This window comes from Salmo salar, chromosome 05, assembly GCF_965601325.2.
Source record: "Salmo salar chromosome 05, fSalSal1, whole genome shotgun sequence".
Lineage (NCBI taxonomy): Eukaryota > Metazoa > Chordata > Actinopteri > Salmoniformes > Salmonidae > Salmo > Salmo salar.
This window is the reverse complement of record NC_138295.1, coordinates 18,649,015-18,663,503: the sequence shown is the minus strand read 5'-3', so window position 1 is coordinate 18,663,503 and position 14,489 is coordinate 18,649,015. Positions and strand designations below refer to the sequence as shown.

General features: G+C 47.9%; 2 protein-coding genes across 10 annotated transcripts in view; one reads left to right on the top strand and one right to left on the bottom strand.

Annotated features, from left to right (window-relative positions):
• The window catches only part of LOC106604406 (bromodomain-containing protein 8), a 58,120-nt gene extending 45,555 nt beyond the window's left edge, over window positions 1-12,565 (top strand). For 7 of the 9 annotated variants that reach the window (XM_014198997.3, XM_014199000.3, XM_014198995.3 and 4 more), the window contains exons 17-18: window positions 11,544-11,588; window positions 12,037-12,565. In XM_014198997.3, the coding sequence (XP_014054472.1) occupies window positions 11,544-11,588; window positions 12,037-12,096 (105 nt within the window). In that variant the 3' untranslated portion in view covers window positions 12,097-12,565. The remainder of the gene's footprint in view (window positions 1-11,543; window positions 11,589-12,036) is intronic. The other 2 variants (XM_082975087.1, XM_014198996.3) reach the window with 1 other exon arrangement.
• ddt4l (DNA-damage-inducible transcript 4-like protein) lies at window positions 12,534-14,489 on the bottom strand. The gene is given in 2 exon segments (NM_001165290.1): window positions 12,534-13,647; window positions 14,252-14,489. Coding segments are annotated over 2 exon segments (621 nt in total). The 5' UTR covers window positions 14,424-14,489; the 3' UTR covers window positions 12,534-13,198.

Sequence of the window (14,489 nt, the reverse complement as noted above, 5' to 3'; positions counted from 1 at the left end):
ACTGTCTCTCCTCTCCGTTACTACTGTCTGTCTACTGTCTCTCCTCTCCGTTACTACTGTCTGTCTACTGTCTCTCCTCTCCGTTACTATCGTCTGTCTACTGTCTCTCCTCTCCGTTACTACCGTCTGTCTACTGTCTCTCCTCTCCGTTACTACCGTCTGTCTACTGTCTCTCCTCTCCGTTACTATCGTCTGTCTACTGTCTCTCCTCTCCGTTACTACGTCTGTCTACTGTCTCTCCTCTCCGTTACTACCGTCTGTCTACTGTCTCTCCTCTCCGTTACTACCGTCTGTCTACTGTCTCTCCTCTCCGTTACTACCGTCTGTCTACTGTCTCTCCTCTCCAGTAATACTGTCTGTCTACGGTCTCTCCTCTCTGGTAATACTGTCTGTCTACTGTCTCTCCCCTACATTACTACTGTCTGTCTACTGTCTCTCCTCTCCGGTAATACTGTCTGTCTACTGTCTCTCCTCTCCATTACTACTGTCTGTCTCTCCTCTCCGTTACTACCGTCTGTCTGTCTCTCCTCTCCGTTACTACCGTCTGTCTACTGTCTCTGCTCTCCGTTACTACCGTCTGTCTACTGTCTCTCCTCTCCGTTACTACCGCCTGTCTACTGTCTCTCCCCTATCCGTTACTACCGTCTGTCTGTCTCCTCTCCGTTACTACCGTCTGTCTACTGTCTCTCCTCTCCGTTACTACCGTCTGTCTACTGTCTCTCCTCTCCGTTACTATCGTCTGTCTGTCTCTCCTCTCCGTTACTACTGTCTCTCCTCTCCGTGACTACTGTCTGTTTACTGTCGCTCCCCTCTTCGTTACTACTGTCTGTTTACTGTCACTCCTCTCTTTGTTACTACTGTCTCTCCTCTCCGTTACTACTGTCTGTCTACTGTCTCTCCTCTACATTACTACTGTCTGTCTACTGTCTCTCCTCTCTGGTAATACTGTCTGGCTACTGTCTCTCCTCTCCGTTTCTACTGTCTGTCTACTGTCGCTCCCCTCTCCGTTACTACTGTCTGCTCTGTCTCTCCTCTCCGGTATATCTACTGTCTCCCCTCTCCGTTACTACTGTCTGTTTACTGTCGCTCCCCTCTCCATTACTACTGTCTGTCTACTGTCTCTCCTCTCCGTTACTACTGTCTGTCTACTGTCTCTCCTCTCCATTACTACTGTCTGTCTACTGTCTCTCCTCTCCATTACTACTGTCTGTCTACTGTCTCCCCTCTCCGTTACTACTGTCTGTCTACTGTCCTCCCCTCTCCATTACTACTGTCTGTCTACTGTCTCCCCTCTCCGTTACTACTGTCTGTCTACTGTCTCTCCTCTCCGTAATACGTCTGTCTACTGTCTCTCCTCTCCGTTACTACTGTCTGTCTACTGTCTCTCCTCTCCGGTAATACTGTCTGTCTACTGTCTCTCCTCTCCGTTACTACTGTCTGTCTACTGTCTCTCCTCTCCGGTAATACTGTCTGTCTACTGTCTCTCCTCTCCGTTAATACTGTCTGTCTACTGTCTCTCCTCTCCGTTACTACTGTCTGTCTACTGTCTCTCCTCTCCGGTAATACTGTCTGTCTACTGTCTCTCCTCTCCGGTAATACTGTCTGTCTACTGTCTCTCCTCTCCGTTACTACTGTCTGTCTACTGTCTCTCCTCTCCGTTACTACTGTCTGTCTACTGTCTCTCCTCTCCGTTACTACTGTCTGTCTACTGTCTCTCCTCTCCGTTACTACCGTCTGTCTACTGTCTCTCCTCTCCGTTACTACCGTCTGTCTACTGTCTCCCCTCTCCATTACTACTGTCTGTCTACTGTCTCTCCTCTCTGGTAATACTGTCTGTCTACTGTCTCTCCTCTACATTACTACTGTCTGTCTACTGTCTCTCCTCTACGTTACTACTGTCTGTCTACTGTCTCTCCTCTCCGGTAATACTGTCTGTCTACTGTCTCTCCTCTCCGTTACTACTGTCTGTCTACTGTCTCTCCTCTCCGGTAATACTGTCTGTCTACTGTCTCTCCTCTCCGGTAATACTGTCTGTCTACTGTCTCTCCTCTCCGGTAATACTGTCTGTCTACTGTCTCTCCTCTCCGTTACTACTGTCTGTCTACTGTCTCTCCTCTCCGTTACTACGTCTGTCTACTGTCTCTCCTCTCCGTTACTACCGTCTGTCTACTGTCTCTCCTCTCCGTTACTACCGTCTGTCTACTGTCTCTCCTCTCCGTTACTACCGTCTGTCTACTGTCTCTCCTCTCCGTTACTATCGTCTGTCTCTCCTCTCCGTTACTACGTCTGTCTACTGTCTCTCCTCTCCGTTACTACCGTCTGTCTACTGTCTCTCCTCTCCGTTACTACCGTCTGTCTACTGTCTCTCCTCTCCGGTAATACTGTCTGTCTACTGTCTCTCCTCTCCGGTAATACTGTCTGTCTACTGTCTCTCCCCTCCATTACTACTGTCTGTCTACTGTCTCTCCTCTCCGGTAATACTGTCTGTCTACTGTCTCTCCTCTCCATTACTACTGTCTGTCTCTCCTCTCCGGTACTACCGTCTGCTACTGTCTCTCCTCTCCGTTACTACCGTCTGTCTACTGTCTCCCCTCTCCGTTACTACCGTCTGTCTACTGTCTCTCCTCTCCGTTACTACCGCCTGTCTACTGTCTCTCCCCTATCCGTTACTACCGTCTGTCTCCTCTCCGTTACTACCGTCTGTCTACTGTCTCTCCTCTCCGTTACTACCGTCTGTCTACTGTCTCTCCTCTCCGTTACTACGTCTGTCTGTCTCTCCTCTCCGTTACTACTGTCTCTCCTCTCCGTGACTACTGTCTGTTTACTGTCGCTCCCCTCTCCGTTACTACTGTCTGTTCTACTGTCACTCCTCCTCTCTCTGTTACTACTGTCTCTCCTCTCCGTTACTACTGTCTGTCTACTGTCGCTCCCCTCTCCGTTACTACTGTCTGTCTACTGTCGCTCCCCTCTCCGTTACTACTGTCTCCTCTCTCTGTTACTGTCTACTACTGTCGCTCCCCTCTCCGTTACTACTGTCTGTCTACTGTCTCTCCTCTCCATTACTACTGTCTGTCTACTGTCTCTCCTCTCCATTACTACTGTCTGTCTACTGTCTCTCCTCTCCATTACTACTGTCTGTCTACTGTCTCCCCTCTCCATTACTACTGTCTGTCTACTGTCTCCCCTCTCCATTACTACTGTCTGTCTACTGTCTCCCCTCTCCATTACTACTGTCTGTCTACTGTCTCTCCTCTCCATTACTACTGTCTGTCTAATGTCTCTCCTCTCCATTACTACTGTCTGTCTACTGTCTCTCCTCTCCGGTAATACTGTCTGTCTACTGTCTCTCCTCTCCGTTACTACTGTCTGTCTACTGTCTCTCCTCTCCGTTAATACTGTCTGTCTACTGTCTCTCCTCTCCGGTAATACTGTCTGTCTACTGTCTCTCCTCTCCGTTACTACTGTCTGTCTACTGTCTCTCCTCTCCGGTAATACTGTCTGTCTACTGTCTCTCCTCTCCGGTAATACTGTCTGTCTACTGTCTCTCCTCTCCGTTACTACTGTCTGTCTACTGTCTCTCCTCTCCGTTACTACTGTCTGTCTACTGTCTCTCCTCTCCGTTACTACTGTCTGTCTACTGTCGCTCTCCTCTCCGTTACTACCGTCTGTATACTGTGTCTCTCCTCTCTGTTACTACCGTCTGTCTACTGTCTCCCCTCTCCATTACTACTGTCTGTCTACTGTCTCTCCTCTCTGGTAATACTGTCTGTCTAATGTCTCTCCTCTACATTACTACTGTCTGTCTACTGTCTCTCCTCTACATTACTACTGTCTGTCTACGGTCTCTCCTCTCCGGTAATACTGTCTGTCTACTGTCTCTCCTCTCCGTTACTACTGTCTGTCTACTGTCTCTCCTCTCCGGTAATACTGTCTGTCTACTGTCTCTCCTCTCCGGTAATACTGTCTGTCTACTGTCTCTCCTCTCCGTTAATACTGTCTGTCTACTGTCTCTCCTCTCCGTTACTACTGTCTGTCTACTGTCTCTCCTCTCCGTTACTATCGTCTGTCTACTGTCTCTCCTCTCCGTTACTACCGTCTGTCTACTGTCTCTCCTCTCCGTTACTACCGTCTGTCTACTGTCTCTCCTCTCCGTTACTACCGTCTGTCTACTGTCTCTCCTCTCCGTTACTACCGTCTGTCTACTGTCTCTCCTCTCCGTTACTACCGTCTGTCTCTCCTCTCCGTTACTACCGTCTGTCTACTGTCTCTCCTCTCCGTTACTACCGTCTGTCTACTGTCTCTCCTCTCCAGTAATACTGTCTGTCTACGGTCTCTCCTCTCTGGTAATACTGTCTGTCTACTGTCTCTCCCCTACATTACTACTGTCTGTCTACTGTCTCTCCTCTCCGGTAATACTGTCTGTCTACTGTCTCTCCTCTCCATTACTACTGTCTGTCTCTCCTCTCCGTTACTACCGTCTGTCTGTCTCTCCTCTCCGTTACTACCGTCTGTCTACTGTCTCTGCTCTCCGTTACTACCGTCTGTCTACTGTCTCTCCTCTCCGTTACTACCGCCTGTCTACTGTCTCTCCCCTATCCGTTACTACCGTCTGTCTGTCTCCTCTCCGTTACTACCGTCTGTCTACTGTCTCTCCTCTCCGTTACTACCGTCTGTCTACTGTCTCTCCTCTCCGTTACTATCGTCTGTCTGTCTCTCCTCTCCGTTACTACTGTCTCTCCTCTCCGTGACTACTGTCTGTTTACTGTCGCTCCCCTCTTCGTTACTACTGTCTGTTTACTGTCACTCCTCTCTTTGTTACTACTGTCTCTCCTCTCCGTTACTACTGTCTGTCTACTGTCGCTCCCCTCTCCGTTACTACTGTCTGTCTACTGTCGCTCCCCTCTCCGTTACTACTGTCTCCTCTCTCTGTTACTGTCTATCTACTGTCGCTCCCCTCTTCGTTACTACTGTCTGTTTACTGTCGCTCCCCTCTCCATTACTACCGTTTGTCTACTGTCGCTCCCCTCTCCGTTACTACTGTCTCTCCTCTCCGTTACTACTGTCTGTTTACTGTCGCTCCCCTCTCCATTACTACTGTCTCTCCTCTCCGTTACTACTGTCTGTTTACTGTCGCTCCCCTCTCCATTACTACTGTCTCTCCTCTCCGTTACTACTGTCTGTCTACTGTCGCTCCCCTCTTCGTTACTACTGTCTGTTTACTGTCGCTCCCCTCTCCGTTACTACTGTCTCTCCTCTCCGTTACTACCGTCTGTCTACTGTCTCTCCTCTCCGTTACTATCGTCTGTCTACTGTCTCTCCTCTCCGTTACTACTGTCTGTCTACTGTCTCTCCTCTCCGGTAATACTGTCTGTCTACTGTCTCTCCTCTCCGGTAATACTGTCTGTCTACTGTCTCTCCTCTCCGGTACTACCGTCTGTCTACTGTCTCTCCTCTCCGGTAATACTGTCTGTCTACTGTCTCTCCTCTCCGTTACTACTGTCTGTCTACTGTCTCTCCTCTCCGGTAATACTGTCTGTCTACTGTCTCTCCTCTCCGGTAATACTGTCTGTCTACTGTCTCTCCTCTCCGTTACTACTGTCTGTCTACTGTCTCTCCTCTCCGTTACTACTGTCTGTCTACTGTCTCTCCTCTCCGGTAAAACTGTCTGTCTACTGTCTCTCCTCTCCATTACTACTGTCTGTCTACTGTCGCTCTCCTCTCCGTTACTATCGTCTGTATACTGTGTCTCTCCTCTCCGTTACTATCGTCTGTATACTGTGTCTCTCCTCTCCGTTACTACCGTCTGTCTACTGTCTCTCCTCTCCGTTACTACCGTCTGTCTACTGTCTCCCCTCTCCGTTACTATCGTCTGTCTACTGTCTCTCCTCTCCGTTACTATCGTCTGTCTACTGTCTCTCCTCTCCGTTACTACCGTCTGTCTACTGTCTCTCCTCTCCGTTACTACCGTCTGTCTACTGTCTCTCCTCTCCGTTACTACTGTCTCTCCTCTCCGTTACTACTGTCTCTCCTCTCCGTTACTACTGTCTCTCCTCTCCGTTACTACTGTCTCTCCTCTCCGTTACTACTGTCTGTCTACTGTCGCTCCTCTCTCTATTCCGTCTGTCTACTGTCGCTCCCCTCTCCATTACTACCGTTTGTCTACTGTCGCTCCCCTCTTCGTTACTACTGTCTGTCTACTGTCGCTCCTCTCTCTGTTACTGTCTATCTACTGTCGCTCCCCTCTCCATTACTACTGTCTCTCCTCTCCGTTACTACTGTCTGTCTACTGTCGCTCCTCTCTCTGTTACTACTGTCTCTCCTCTCCGTTACTACCGTCTGTCTACTGTCTCTCCTCTCCGTTACTACAGTCTGTCTACTGTCTCTCCTCTCCGTTACTACCGTCTGTCTACTGTCTCTCCTCTCCGTTAATACTGTCTGTCTACTGTCTCTCCTCTCCGGTAATACTGTCTGTCTACTGTCTCTCCTCTCCGGTAATACTGTCTGTCTACTGTCTCTCCTCTCCTGGTAATACTGTCTGTCTACTGTCTCTCCTCTCCGGTAATACTGTCTGTCTACTGTCTCTCCTCTCCGTTACTACTGTCTGTCTACTGTCTCTCCTCTCCGTTACTACTGTCTGTCTACTGTCTCCCCTCTCCATTACTACTGTCTGTCTACTGTCTCCCCTCTCCATTACTACTGTCTGTCTACTGTCTCCCCTCTCCGTTACTACTGTCTGTCTACTGTCTCTCCTCTCCGTTACTACTGTCTGTCTACTGTCTCTCCTCTCCATTACTACTGTCTGTCTACTGTCTCTCCTCTCCATTACTACTGTCTGTCTACTGTCTCTCCTCTCCATTACTACTGTCTGTCTACTGTCTCTCCTCTCCATTACTACTGTCTGTCTACTGTCTCTCCTCTCTGGTAATACTGTCTGTCTACTGTCTCTCCTCTACATTACTACTGTCTGTCTACTGTCTCTCCTCTACATTACTACTGTCTGTCTACTGTCTCTCCTCTCCGGTAATACTGTCTGGCTACTGTCTCTCCTCTCCGTTACTACTGTCTGTCTACTGTCTCTCCTCTCCGGTAATACTGTCTGTCTGTCTCTCCTCTCCGGTAATACTGTCTGTCTACTGTCTCCCCTCTCCGTTACTACTGTCTGTCTACTGTCTCTCCTCTCCATTACTACTGTCTGTCTACTGTCTCTCCTCTCCATTACTACTGTCTGTCTACTGTCTCTCCTCTCCATTACTACTGTCTGTCTACTGTCTCTCCTCTCCATTACTACTGTCTGTCTACTGTCTCCCCTCTCCATTACTACTGTCTGTCTACTGTCTCTCCTCTCCGGTAATACTGTCTGTCTACTGTCTCTCCTCTACATTACTACTGTCTGTCTAATGTCTCTCCTCTACATTACTACTGTCTGTCTACTGTCTCTCCTCTCCGGTAATACTGTCTGTCTACTGTCTCTCCTCTCCGTTACTACTGTCTGTCTACTGTCTCTCCTCTCCGGTAATACTGTCTGTCTACTGTCTCTCCTCTCCGGTAATACTGTCTGTCTACTGTCTCTCCTCTCCGTTACTACTGTCTGTCTACTGTCTCTCCTCTCCGTTACTACTGTCTGTCTACTGTCTCTCCTCTCCGTTACTACTGTCTGTCTACTGTCTCTCCTCTCCGTTACTACTCGTCTGTCTACTGTCGCTCTCCTCTCCGTTACTACCGTCTGTCTACTGTCTCCCCTCTCCGTTACTACTGTCTGTCTACTGTCTCTCCTCTCCGGTAATACTGTCTGTCTACTGTCTCTCCTCTACATTACTACTGTCTGTCTACTGTCTCTCCTCTACATTACTACTGTCTGTCTACTGTCTCTCCTCTCCGGTAATACTGTCTGTCTACTGTCTCTCCTCTCCGTTACTACTGTCTGTCTACTGTCTCTCCTCTCCGTTACTACTGTCTGTCTACTGTCTCTCCTCTCCGGTAATACTGTCTGTCTACTGTCTCTCCTCTCCGTTACTACTGTCTGTCTACTGTCTCTCCTCTCCGTTACTACCGTCTGTCTACTGTCTCTCCTCTCCGTTACTACCGTCTGTCTACTGTCTCTCCTCTCCGTTACTACCGTCTGTCTACTGTCTCTCCTCTCCGTTACTACCGTCTGTCTACTGTCTCTCCTCTCCGTTACTACCGTCTGTCTACTGTCTCTCCTCTCCGTTACTACCGTCTGTCTACTGTCTCTCCTCTCCGTTACTACCGTCTGTCTACTGTCTCTCCTCTCCGTTACTACCGTCTGTCTACTGTCTCTCCTCTCCGTTACTACTGTCTGTCTACTGTCTCTCCTCTCCGGTAATACTGTCTGTCTACTGTCTCTCCTCTCCGGTAATACTGTCTGTCTACTGTCTCTCCCCTCCATTACTACTGTCTGTCTACTGTCTCTCCTCTCCGGTAATACTGTCTGTCTACTGTCTCTCCTCTCCGTTACTACGTCTGTCTACTGTCTCTCCTCTCCGTTACTACCGTCTGTCTGTCTCTCCTCTCCGTTACTACCGTCTGTCTACTGTCTCTGCTCTCCGTTACTACCGTCTGTCTACTGTCTCTCCTCTCCGTTACTACCGCCTGTCTACTGTCTCTCCCCTATCCGTTACTACCGTCTGTCTGTCTCCTCTCCGTTACTACCGTCTGTCTACTGTCTCTCCTCTCCGTTACTACCGTCTGTCTACTGTCTCTCCTCTCCGTTACTATCGTCTGTCTGTCTCTCCTCTCCGTTACTACTGTCTCTCCTCTCCGTGACTACTGTCTGTTTACTGTCGCTCCCCTCTTCGTTACTACTGTCTGTTTACTGTCACTCCTCTCTTTGTTACTACTGTCTCTCCTCTCCGTTACTACTGTCTGTCTACTGTCGCTCCCCTCTCCGTTACTACTGTCTGTCTACTGTCGCTCCCCTCTCCGTTACTACTGTCTCCTCTCTCTGTTACTGTCTATCTACTGTCGCTCCCCTCTTCGTTACTACTGTCTGTTTACTGTCGCTCCCCTCTCCATTACTACCGTTTGTCTACTGTCGCTCCCCTCTCCGTTACTACTGTCTCTCCTCTCCGTTACTACTGTCTGTTTACTGTCGCTCCCCTCTCCATTACTACTGTCTCTCCTCTCCGTTACTACTGTCTGTTTACTGTCGCTCCCCTCTCCATTACTACTGTCTCTCCTCTCCGTTACTACTGTCTGTCTACTGTCGCTCCCCTCTTCGTTACTACTGTCTGTTTACTGTCGCTCCCCTCTCCGTTACTACTGTCTCTCCTCTCCGTTACTATCGTCTGTCTACTGTCTCTCCTCTCCGTTACTACCGTCTGTCTACTGTCTCTCCTCTCCGTTACTACTGTCTGTCTACTGTCGCTCCCCTCTCCGTTACTACTGTCTCTCCTCTCCGTTACTACTGTCTGTCTACTGTCTCTCCCTCTCCGTTACTACTGTCTGTCTCTCCTCTCCGGTACTACGTCTGTCTACTGTCTCTCCTCTCCGTTACTACTGTCTGTCTACTGTCTCCCCTCTCCGTTACTACTGTCTGTCTACTGTCGCTCCCCTCTCCGTTACTACTGTCTCTCCTCTCCGTTACTACTGTCTGTTTACTGTCGCTCTCCTCTCCGTTACTACGTCTGTCTACTGTCTCTCCTCTCCGTACCGTCTGTCTACTGTCTCTCCTCTCCGTTACTACCGTCTGTCTACTGTCTCTCCTCTCCGTTACTACCGTCTGTCTACTGTCTCTCCTCTCCGTTACTACTGTCTGTCTACTGTCTCTCCTCTCCGTTAATACTGTCTGTCTACTGTCTCTCCTCTCCGTTACTACTGTCTGTCTACTGTCGCTCCTCTCCGTTACTACTGTCTGCTCCTCTCCGTTACTACTGTCTGTCTACTGTCGCTCCCCTCTCCGTTACTACCGTCTGTCTACTGTCTCCTCTCCGTTACTATCGTCTGTCTGTCTCTCCACTCCGTTACTACTGTCTCTCCTCTCCGTGACTACTGTCTGTTTACTGTCGCTCCTGTCTTCGTTACTACTGTCTCTCCTCTCCGTTACTACTGTCTGTCTACTGTCGCTCCCCTCTCCATTACTACCGTTTGTTTACTGTCGCTCCCCTCTTCGTTACTACTGTCTGTCTACTGTCGCTCCTCTCTTCGTTACTACTGTCTGTTTACTGTCGCTCCCCTCTCCATTACTACCGTTTGTTTACTGTCGCTCCCCTCTCCGTTACTACTGTCTGTCTACTGTCGCTCCCCTCTCCGTTACTACTGTCTCTCCTCTCCGTTACTACTGTCTGTTTACTGTCGCTCCCCTCTCCATTACTACTGTCTCTCCTCTCCGTTACTACTGTCTGTCTACTGTCGCTCCTCTCTCTGTTACTACTGTCTCTCCTCTCCGTTACTACTGTCTGTCTACTGTCGCTCCCCTCTCCGTTACTACTGTCTCTCCTCTCCGTTACTACTGTCTGTCTACTGTCGCTCCCCTCTCCGTTACTACTGTCGCTCCTCTCTCTGTTCTACTGTCTCTCCTCTCCGTTACTACTGTCTGTTTACTGTCGCTCCCCTCTCCATTACTACTGTCTGTCTACTGTCGCTCCCCTCTCCGTTACTACTGTCTGTCTACTGTCTCTCCTCCCGTTCCTACTGTCTGTCTACTGTCGCTCCCCTCTCCGTTACTACTGTCTCTCCTCTCCGTTACTACTGTCTGTTTACTGTCGCTCCCCTCTCCGTTACTACTGTCTCTCCTCTCCGTTACTACTGTCTGTCTACTGTCGCTCCCCTCTCCGTTACTACTGTCTCTCCTCTCCGTTACTACTGTCTGTTTACTGTCGCTCCCCTCTCCGTTACTACTGTCTCTCCTCTCCGTTACTACTGTCTGTTTACTGTCGCTCCCCTCTCCATTACTACTGTCTGTCTACTGTCTCCCCTCTCCGTTACTACTGTCTGTCTACTGTCGCTCCTCTCTCTCGTCTGCTACTGTCTCTCCTCTCCGTTACTACTGTCTGTCTACTGTCTCTCCTCTCCATTACTACCGTCTGTCTTCTGTCGCTCCCCTCTCCGTTACTACTGTCTCTCCTCTCCGTTGCTACCGTCTGTCTTCTGTCGCTCCCCTCTCCTTTACTGCTGTCTGTCTCCCCTCTCCGTTACGTCTGTCTACTGTCGCTCCCCTCTCCGCTTCTACTGTCTGTCTGTCGCTCCCCCCTCCTTTACTGCTGTCTGTCTACTGTCGCTCTCCTCTCTGTTATTACTGTTTCTCCTCTCCGTTACTATTGGCTGTCTGTCTCCCCTCTCCGTTACTTCTGTCTTTCTGTCTCTCCTTTCTCTGTTACTGTCTCTCTCCCCTCTCCATTAGTTCTGTCTGTACTTTCTCCTCTCTCCATTTCGACTGGCTCCTGTGTTCTCACTTGACTGTCTGAATGTGTTGTCTTGTTTGTCTGACTACTTGTTTGTGTTGTTTACTCTGGATGCGTGTGTGTACAAGGGGTAAATGTCACTGTGTATGTCTCTTTTCTCACTAACTGTTTGTCCTCCTACAGGACAGTGTCCCAATGGCCTCTCCCGCTTTCCTTCTCTCTCTTTTTGTAAGTATTCAGGTCAAAGGTCAAATCTCACCAGATCAAGCAGAGTGCACATTGTTTCTACATCTCACACGCATAAAACACAAGTTTGCTAATCACACTGACTATAGTGAAACATTCAAAATGCATACACTCACCTCTTATATTAACAAACACATTCCTCACCAAATGTTTGACCTTCGGTATTTGATTCTTAAGTGGACCCATCCTGGTTGTGGGTGTACGTGTATTTGTTTGTTTATCGCCATATGCCTTTTATGTATCCAGTGGTTGTCTTCAACTTCTTTCTTTGCATGTCTGGTCCATTGTTTTTCTTTCTTCTGTCCCTTTAATCTTTTGTTTTCTTCATTTCATCTGACGGGCAGCAGAGATAATCTTGTTTTAAACAGGCCAACCAGGAGCCATCGCTGGGTTTCTAACCCACCTCTAACCCAACCTCTCTTCCCTGCAGGACGGGGGCACCAGAGGGCGCCGCTGTGCTATTGAAGCAGACATGAAGATGAAGAAATAACCGGAGTCAAAAGGCAGTAGGGTGCCAATGAGACCTGATGTAGGGATTGGAGGATTTAAACCAGAGAATGTTTGATGGTGTTGTTACTGTTCTGTGAAGTTAGTTTGAGTTTAATCAGAGTTGTCGGTGTGGTGAGCAGGGCTGCAGTCCTGTGTACAGTTTAACTTAAGTCTATGATTTGCATTTGAAGCAAGTACACTAGATTGACAGTTGCCACAAGTAACCAGCGGACCCTGCAGCCCTGAATTAGTTTTACTGCTACAGTACTAGTGACTGACATGGGGCCCCATTGTGTTTTAGGATGTAGCCAACTGTAAAATATCCTGCAAGGAATTGAGTCTACTGTATGTTAGTGGGAGTACAAAAAAGTAGTACCTGAGTGTTGAACTTCATGTACAGTTTTATTTTTTTCCCCATTTGTATGTTTTTTTGTTCAACTGTTAATTAAAAGTAAGAAAATTGCAAACAATGGAAGTGTCCATAACTTTGACAGACCTAAGTTGAGACAGTCAGTTCTTAGGGTATCGACTAATCATTGGTGATTCTGACAGCTGTTGTGAACTAAGAGTATGGCAACCCTGAAAATACTGTGCAAAAACATTCACATTACTCAGTTTAACAATACTGCAACAGTCAGAGACAGGGTACGGTGCAACACTAGCTTGCTTCCACATCCAGCATGAAATTGCCATGGTTTTACAAAAGACAATAAGTAATTGTTTCGAACAGAAATGTGCACAAATAAATAAAACCTGTCAGTTAGACTGTACCATACTTGGTAACATATTTCACCCCCTGCTATAACCAGCAAGGTAACATGCATTCTGTGCTCTTTTCTATGTCAACTCAAATTTCAGCAATACAAAACATATAGGGTATCCATTCCTTTTCAAACAATACAAAATTCTCTTTTCATAATTGAACTTATTGTTCTCCAGTGATATTCCAGTGCAAAACTTTCATTTAATGTCAACTCGGCAATACAGTAGTGTACACTAGCCTATTTAGTACACTGAAAAAAGACAGTTGTGCAACAGCTTTTTCTCCTAACTGGAATGTTAAGAATTATAGGCCACATGTTGATTCCTGATAAGAAATTGTCTCAGCAGAACTCATGTATGACAGGGCTCGCGGAGGAATACAATTTCTTCTTGACCAGCCGGTACTGGGGTCGTAGTTTCAACACCTTGTCGGTAACGAATATGTGCTTGAGAGGCGGCCAACAGTCTTTGTCCAGCTTGAACACGACGGACAGCTCGAAAGTAGGAGTGACGGTCGGGTCGGGTGTTATAGTGCCCAGCGTTTGCAGCGGTTGGCCCAGTTGTGTCTCCAAATAGACCTGTATGAAGGCCCCGCGAAGCCCGCACGGCTCTCCCGCTGAGGAACGCACCACATCCAGGGCAACGTTGGCGGTCAGCGGGCGGGGAAGCAGCAGTATCCGGCACCGCAGACTCGATTCTTTAGCTTCAGAGAGACAACACACGATCTGCCTGGTCATGTCCTGCTGGAGTATTCTCTCTTCACAGTCGAGAGCCGTTTCAGAGTCCAGACCTGGAAAAGAGAATGGTGTGTTCATATCAATATTGCTGATGAACCAACCAGGAGTTGAAGTTGCAGACAAGACTCTTTGACCTACTTAGTTATTCAGGCTATTCAAGAACATTGCAACATTACATTTCAAACCATTTTAAAAATGTCGTTATTTTGATTAGTCCTAAACACGTTGCACTATAGATCTCGAATATTACATACTCAGTAACATTGTAATAGGGAATTTGTCATCGTAAAAATATGGCAATGTATCAGCCACTGTAAACTAGGAGAGAGAGCTCAGGTCAATTCACTTTTTAGAACAGACCATCAGCAGATACAATCATGAACTGTCAGTTTACTGTAGCCATCTGGCTGCATCAGCTGCATTGTATCACGGCAGGCTACTGTGGCCGCTTGGGAAATACATGTTACACCAGGCAACAGATAAATATACCAAAGTTGCCGAGGATTACAAAGTAAAAATACTTGTTTCCATTATGGTCCTCTACAAAGTTTGTCAAAAGGCCTATAAATTCACCAAAATTAAATGGTTATCAAAAGCCATTATTTAGTACAGTACATCTGATGAAATACATACTTAGATTTCAGAACAGAGACTTACTTGAGTTTACTTCCTTGATGAATTCGGAACTTTCAATGCTGCCTCGACGCACATATTTCTTGTCGCTCGAAGTGATTTGACATAGAAACTTTCTCATCAGTTCGACAATGTTATCCTCTTCAGACACAATCGGAATTCCGTGTCCGAGGACCAAAGCCGGGGTATAGACCATTTTGATTGTCTCTCTATCTCCAATACTCCACTCAGTGATACACGTTTTCTGTCTATTCTCTCCATG